Raw genomic sequence first — 8,278 nt, 5'->3', positions numbered from 1 at the left:
GATGAACAGTAGACGGTGGAGGAGTGCCCGTGGAGGGGTGGTTGAACAGGACCCCGTGGTGTGGAGAGCTGGATGAACAGTAGATGGTGGAGGGGTGCCCGTGGAGGGGTGGTTGAATAGTAGCCGGTGGAGTAGTGCGCGGTGGAGGCTGGATGAACAGGAGCCCGTGGAGGCTGGAGGAAGTCGACGGTAGCCCGTGGAGGCTGGAGGAGGTCGACGGTGGAGATGAACAGTATCCCGTGGAGTCGCGTTTTGCGGTATGTCACACCCCTCCCGATGAATAGGACCCCCGTTTCGACCGTAGGAGGTTCGTTTCGTCCATTTTGCGGTACGCCACACCCCTCCTGATCAACAGGACCCCCGTTTCGACCGTAGGAGGTCCGTTTCGTCCATTTTGCGGTACGCCACACCCCGCCCGATCAACAGGACCCCCGTTTCGACCGTAGGAGGTCTTTTTCCACTACAAGAAATATGTCAACTTATGACCTTCTGTCAGTGACCCTCGAAGAATTGGTCATAAATTTATGACCATTTTAGACCAATTGGTCAAAAGCTCTTCAGGGGGCTCCAAACCCTAAACCATTGCGACCATTTTGGTCAAAAAGGTCGTAATTTCCTTACACGAAATGGTCACAAAGCAAACAGTGCTAGTCCGCTGCCTTATTTCTAGTTGTTAATGACCAATATAGATGGTCATAGCCTTGTAGATTGTGGTGGGTTGTGATGACTAGGCGCCATCTCATCAGTTTTGCCTATGTGTCATGTCCATGTGGCAGTTTTTGCCCTAGGTTGTGAAGCAACCTATATTTCTATCATTCCCAAAATTCCCAAAAAATCTCATAAATTCTTTGGGGCATATCTTCATCAAATATGTAAAAATCCTTCCTTGCCTAATTCAAAACTAATTCAACAATATTCATTTTCCTATTCTGTTCACAACAACACTTTATGAAGGAAGTGTTATTTAAATTTTCTTGATTGCCCTCGGAATTTTTGGGCACTCTTTCCTATCCAAATCATTACCACATGACAAAATTCAGCTCCATTTGCCTAGCAAATCTTCCTCGGCAAATTTTCAAAGTTTTTGTCCACCTAGAAGCATTGTGAAGGAAGTACCTTTTTTATATCTCTAAATGACATGAAATGTATATAGTTCCTTCATATGCCCAAATTATCACCCTCCTCCAAATTGCAGCTCAGTCAAATCACCTATGTGAGCCCAGGTTCAATTTATATTTTATGGCCAAATTGGCACGTTGCAAAGCAAGTGTTATATAGACCCCTCCTATTACCCTCAAACTTTTCGGGCACTCTTCCATACCCAAATCATTTCCACATGGTAATATTCAGCTCAATTTTCCTAGTAAATCTTTCTCGGGAAATTTCCAAAGTTTCTACCTCGAGAGAAGCTTTGTGAAGTAAGTACTAGCTAGGCTTACCCAAATGATCTGAAAATTGACCAGCGCATGACCATACCAAAGTAACTTACCTACACCAATTTTGAGCTCATTTCATTCATCCAATCTCTCTCACTAGTTTTCCCAAGTTTCTGTCCATAGAAGAGCATTGTGAAGGAACTACTACTTTGGCATGTCCAAATGGTATCAATTTTCTACAATGCTTTCCTATGCCTAAATAACCATCCTCCACAAAATTTCAGCTCACTCCATTCATTATTTTGAGCCCAGCTTCAACATTCATATTTTTGTCCAGCATGGTACTTTGCAAAGCAAGTACCACCTAGGATCCTCCTTTTGAGCTAAAAATTTGTGAAGACATTCTCCTTAGTAGATGATCATCCTCAGCCAAAACTCACTCCCATTGGCCATGTGCATTTCCCGTACCGCAAATCAAACACTTGGCTGCTAATTCATGTTTGAGCATCGATCGGTCTCCCCGTGAGAATCTTATGTTGTAATTTTCTTCCTAGCACCAACCTGGGGAGTGCCCAACCCACTAGACATGCCTAGGCCGCCCAGAACACATGGCAACATTACGGTCACGCGGTGACCACGCGACGGGCATGCGAGTTTACGCGCTCTAGAGTTGGGGCCCTCGGCCACCGCCCAAACCTCGACGTATCGCCACCAAACCATGTATTTATGATTAAATAGGTCCTTATGTAACTAGAAATGATTTTTGGAAAAAATAAATAGCAAACTATGAGGCAGCTGCAGTTCAAATTTGACCCGCTTCCAACTAAATCGGCGGAAATTTGTCTTTTTCACGAGAGGTGGATCAAAAATTTTTACACCCAACCATTTTGTCAATTGTGCATTAAATATGGCCTAGTATTTTATAAAAATAATTTGGTCCAATTTTGCAACAATTATTTGGTAGTTCCTTCACAAAAAAACCTCCTTTCGGGCACTCGAAAAATGGAAAATGGTTTTTTCGTCCAACGAAAATGAAAACTTCCTTAGGCAACATTGTTTGCCATTCCAATATGCACCCTTGTGCACAATATGAGATCATTTGAACAAACTATGCCATGAATGTGGCCATAAGATTGATCATTTGGCTTGAAAGCCATTGATCTCCACACGTGATAGCTCGTTTCTGAGAACACTTTTTTAAAATAATTGCCATATTACAAGTTTGTTATTTTTCCTGGGAAATTGGCCACAAATAATGACACAATGCGAAGGTTTCCCAATTTTTTGATTTTTTTGAATTTTTTATGCAAGTTTCAAAATGCGGTCAAAACGGCGAGAATGACCGTTCCTAGCTAGTGGTTGAATCTTGGGATTTTTTTGATGTTTCTCTGATTAAATAGGTACTTATGTAACTAGAAATGATTTTTGGAAAAAATAAATAGCAAACTATGAGGCAGCTGTAGTTCAAATTTGACCCGCTTCCAGCTGAATCGACGGAAATTTGTCTTTTTCACGAGAGGAGGATCAAAACTTTTTACACCCAACCATTTTGTCAATTGTGCATTAAATATGTCCTAATATTTTATAAAAATGATTTGGTCCAATTTTGCAACAAATATATGGTAGGTCCTTCACAAAAAAACCTCATTTCGGGCACTCGGAAAATGGAAAATGTATTTTCCGTGCAAAGAAAATGAAAACTCCCTTAGGAACATTGTTTGGAATTCCAAGATGCACGATTATGCACAATATGAGATCATTTGAACAAACTATGCCATGAATGTGACCATGAGATTGAGCGTTTGGGTTGAAATCCATGAATCTTCACACATGATAGCTCATTTATGAGAACACTTTTCTAAAATAATTACCGTATTACAAGTTTATTATTTTTCCTGGTAACTTGGTCACATATAATGATGCAATGCGAAGGTTTTCCAATTTTTTATTTTTTTTTGAATTTTTTATGCCCGTTTCAAAATGCGGTCAAAACGGCGGGCTTGACCGTTCCTAGCTAGTGGTTGAATCTTGAATTTTTTTTGATGTTTCTCTGATTCAATATATACTTATGTACCTAGAAATGATTTTTGGAAAAAATAAAGAGCAAACTACGAGGCAGCTACAGTTCAAATTTGACCCGCTTCCAGCTGAATCGGCGGGAATTTGTCTTTTTCACCAGAGGTGGATCAAAACTTTTGGCACCCAACCATTTTGTCAATTGTGCATTAAATATGTCCTAATATTTTATAAAAATGATTTGGTACAATTTTGCAACAAATATATGGTAGGTCCTTCACAAAAAAACCTCATTTCGGGCACTCGAAAAATGGAAAATGAATTTTCCGTGCAAAGAAAATGAAAACTCCCTTTGGCAACATTGTTTGGAATTCCAAGATGCACCCTTGTGCACAATATGAGATCATTTGAACAAACTATGCCATGAATGTGGCCATAAGATTGATCATTTGGCTTGAAAGCCATGAATCTTCACGCATGATAGCTCATTTCTGAGAACACTTTGTTAAAAGAATTGCTGTATTACAAGCTTATTATTATTTTTTGTATCTTGGTCACATGTAATGACACAATGCGAAGGTTTTCCATTTTTTGATTTTTTTTGAATTTTTTATGCCCGTTTCAAAATTCGGTCAAAACGGCGGGAATGACCGTTCCTAGCTAGTGATTGAATCTTGATTTTTTTTTGGTGTTTCTCTAATGAAATAGCTACTTTTGTACCTAAAAATGTTTTTTGGAAAAAATCATGAGCAAACTATGAGGGGGTTGCAGTTCAAATTTAACCCGCTTCCTGCTGAATCAACAAGAATTTTTTTAAATGACAAAAAATAGCTAGAAGGATCGGAAATGCATACAAATTGGTTATCACCCATAAAATGTGGTCTAAATTACGTGAAAATTTTAGTGATGCCATTTTGCAAAATAGTTTTGGCAGCTGCTTCACAAAATACCCTGTTTTTAGGTCTAAGAAATAATTTTAAATACCTCATATTTCGAACCAATCAGGAGGCAGCCCACGGATCACCCCCCACTGTACTCGATCTGAGCCGTCCACACCCTCCCGCAGTCCCTCAATCCAGCACGTCTCCCTCGTTCCCTTAGTCACAGGCACACCCTTCCCCCTCAGTCCCTCGATCCAGATCCAGATCCAATTCCGCCGCCTCCCTCACCGACCGCCGGCGCCTCCTTCGCCGATCACCGTCGCCGACCCCCGAGCCCCAACCCTCCGCTCCCTCTTCTCCCGTGGCCTCACCTCCTACCCGGACCCTCCCCTCGAGGCCGTCTGGTTCTTCTCCGTGCTCCCCGTGGCTAGGGTTTCGGGGGCAGCGCTCACCACTTCAACACCGCCGGCGACCACAACCACAACCACGGCCTCCACCTCCACTCCCTAGACGGAGATCCACTCGATTCCTCCCCCTCCCCCGATTCCTCTCCAATCCCGCTGGCTGGAGATCCACTCGAGCTCCCCCGTGATTCATCTCCAATCCCGTCGCCGTCCCCGGCTCCTCACCACAAGCTCCAGCAAGCCCGCCCTCCCCGCGCCCCTCAGCAGCGGCCGCCGCGCCCTGCGGCTCGCGAGGCGACGAGCTCCGCAGCGCCTCCGACGACCGCGCCCGGAGGCCGCTGCCGTCCTCCCCGACAAGGCAGCTGCCGTCCTAGCGGCGTGCCTAGGCCCCGCGTCGCCGGACCAGCCCGGGTGGGTGCCCCTCGTCCCCACTTGTTTTCCTCCTCCGATCCGATCGATCCACAGGAGGCTGTAGCTGACCCCCTCTCTCACCTCGCCTTATGGATGCAGATCCGTCGAGGGATACACCATCGCTGGTTGGGGAGCAGGATCTGGCGCTGGGGTTCAAGGTCAACGCCAAGGGCACTGCTGCTGCATGCCTTCATCAGAGTCAACACCTTCTTCAGTGAGACTGGTGCTGGGAAGCATGTCCCCGTGCTGTTTTCGTTGATCTTGAGCTCACATGATTGATGAGGTGAGGACTGGCACTTCTTCAGTGAGATTGGTGCTGGGAAGCATGTACTACTTGTTGCAGCGTTACCCTTCTAAGTTTACCGGGCTCGATAAGGCATTAAGTGTCTTTAAGATTGCTGTTAGGACAATACTGCAATTCAGGTTGTGAGCATATCACTTATTCCTAAGCAGAATGGTAGTATTTGCTTTAAGCAGAGTAGAAAAATGTTCAGTGTTAATTTGTTGTGTATATACGAGTAGCTCAAAACTTGTTGCCAAAAATAGAATAACTCATGTCTTGCTTGAACTAGACAAGGGAGACCTAATCAAGCTGAGTCTGAGTGAGTGGTAAACAATATAAAGCTCGGACGCTAATCAAGCTGATTTAACTAGTAGATGTCTAGATTAAACCTGTCCATTATTAACCCCTGCTCCTTGATGATGTCGAGCTCCACATCCACAATATGTAAATGTGTCAACGTTAATATTGCACTGATCCTTACTGCTTTGTTGGCTTTAGTTAACTTTTTTTCATATAATAAAAACGTGATCTCGTTATACAATTTTGGGTTCTGTCAATTAATAGTTTGGAAAGCCTACAAGCCCTCTTATAGTTAACTAAAAGGTTGTTGAACATTTTTAACAACTGACTGTTGGACATTCCCATGCTGTACATCACTGATTATGTACAACTTGGTACAAAATTGGTCTGATATTAGTTTTATATCACAAAAGTAGGGAGGTTCCTGCTGCTTATTAGTATCAGCTTTGGATTATTACTGTGTTTGGTTCACCACTGTACTGATTATCTTGGTGAGCATTTGTTTAATAACTGGAATACATTGTCTGCTGGGAACTCTATTTACCTTTGCGTACTATTACAAATGTCTGTGAGGGTCCTTTGTGCTACTACTATAATTTCATTCATGATTTCTGCACATAGATTTCTCATCCTGCTATAAAATTGCTTGTGCTTGAATCTGTTTGCCGTTGCTAGTCAGAAGTCGATTATTACTGGTGTGTTCAGGATTCTATTTCTATAATCTAAAATATGTGTTAATTCTGATACAGCGTAAAGAGCTATGTGACCCCTCCTGGATGGGGCTTCGGTTGGACCTCTGATTGGGCTCCCCATAGACTTTGACCCAAGGTAAACACGAATTTGCTTTTATTGTTGCTGCACATGTCCCTGTCTTATAGAGAATAGTTTATGAGCAAACCCTGTGGTAACAAAACCATATGTCATGGGAGTGTGACACGTACTGTTTGTGAATGCCTGTGATTGGATTATTGGATATCTGCTGATTATATGTCCTTGTCCATCATTGTCTGGTTGTTCTTGCAAGCATTATTAGTTATGTTGTGTAGGTGCCAAATTCTGCTTCTAGATTAGTCTATTGTACCTGCGCCCTTCGCGGTGGGGTTTGGACCCTGTGTCTGGGTTATTGTTATTGAACTTTGGGCCTGACCATGGACTTTTTGGGCCTTCATTTTTGTTGGTGGTTCTGAATTTGTGTACCTACAGTTCTACAAAATTGATATGACTGATTGTTTTGTTACTTGGACAATAACTTGCTATTTATGTACCCATAGTTCTAGTTTGTTGCTGCTGAATGCTCACATTCGTTTCTCATCCTTGCTATTTATGTTGGCTGACATAACTTGCCTGTTGCTCTTATGCGACCAGCATCCTCGTGACAGGGTTTGTCGGAACCGCCATTGCTTTAGGGTGCTTCTCCGGCGCCGCCATCATCACCAAGCGCAGGGAGTACCTGTACCTCGGTGGCCTGACCTCTTCTGGCATGTCGATCCTTCAACATGAAACTGTATGCTCGGTTTCTTCTCTTCCTTTTGGTGCGCATGCCATTATTGCATGGTGACCACGTAGGTAAAGCTTGCAAGTCGATGGCAGTTAGAATTGGCGACTGGAAAGAAGCGCACACCTAGGTCGATCTATCTGCTGGTCGCTACGAGCATTTTTTCTTCTAGTGTGGTCCAGGCCAATGGCAGCATGCATACATTTATATTTACTCGAAATGCATGCATTTCTTTAAATGCATGACAAACAAAAGTCGTTGTTGCTGCTAGGATAGGACATAGCAGTAGCTTGCTGGCTAGCTAGTGTATGTTGAATTGTTGATCAACTCGCCTTTGGGCTGGCTGCTAGTACACCTACGTATAGCTACCTAGGTAGGAGTAGCTATGTGGCGCATGTAGTGGATTATTAAAATATTACAATCTCTTGATCAGCAATGAAAAGCATCGAGATGCAGCTTTATACTGGCATGCGAGCGTATGCATGCAGCATGCTGTGTATGTGCACACTTGTGTGTATCGGTAGCAACAATATGCAGTGATGGTGCCAACTATATGGATGAAGCTTATAAACCAAGCATGCATGCACAGTAGTGATGGTTTTGCTAGTAAAAATATACCAGCACTTACATAGTATACACTGGGTGCCAACATTTGTGATTCCTGTCAATATGGTCTGACCAACTGTGCTTAATGGTGTTGTGTCCTCTTGCAGCTCAAGAACGCAGGTGACAAGAAGAGGAAGAGGATGTCCTGAACGTTTCTCCCGCACATCGTAGATACCACCATCGCGGCCTTGTAGGAATTAAGCTGGCGATGTGCCACCCTTGTGTATCTGTTTTTGATTGTATGTGGAAGTTGGACATGCATACGTGTATTTGCTCTTGTGAGTATTTGACTGGATGATCTTTGGATTTAATCATTTAATAGAAAGGTTTATTGATATTTTGTTGTTCAAATGTGTAAATTGAAATCTGTGAATGAAAAATACTAAATGTTCTACTTGACAAAATAATATTTGGGCTCTAAAAAGGCTGCGGCCCAAACTATAGTGGATCAGAACCTTGTGCATTTCTGAAAAACCAGAAAAATAGGCTTAATGAAATGGTCCTAA

General features: G+C 43.0%; 1 protein-coding gene across 1 annotated transcript in view; it reads left to right on the top strand.

Moving 5' to 3' along the window:
* Nucleotides 1-7,921, top strand: part of LOC125546547 — a gene marked incomplete at its 5' end in the record, with an annotated part of 45,565 nt that extends 37,644 nt beyond the window's left edge. The window contains 3 exons of the mRNA XM_048710772.1: nt 6,421-6,458; nt 7,037-7,175; nt 7,880-7,921. Of these exons, the coding sequence (XP_048566729.1) occupies nt 6,421-6,458; nt 7,037-7,175; nt 7,880-7,921 (219 nt within the window). The remainder of the gene's footprint in view (nt 1-6,420; nt 6,459-7,036; nt 7,176-7,879) is intronic.
* Between the last annotated feature and the right edge of the window lie 357 nt (nt 7,922-8,278).

The sequence above is a fragment of the Triticum urartu genome, chromosome 3 (assembly GCF_003073215.2).
Source record: "Triticum urartu cultivar G1812 chromosome 3, Tu2.1, whole genome shotgun sequence".
NCBI classification, from domain to species: Eukaryota; Viridiplantae; Streptophyta; class Magnoliopsida; order Poales; family Poaceae; genus Triticum; species Triticum urartu.
This window is presented reverse-complemented; position numbering and strand designations above follow the sequence as displayed.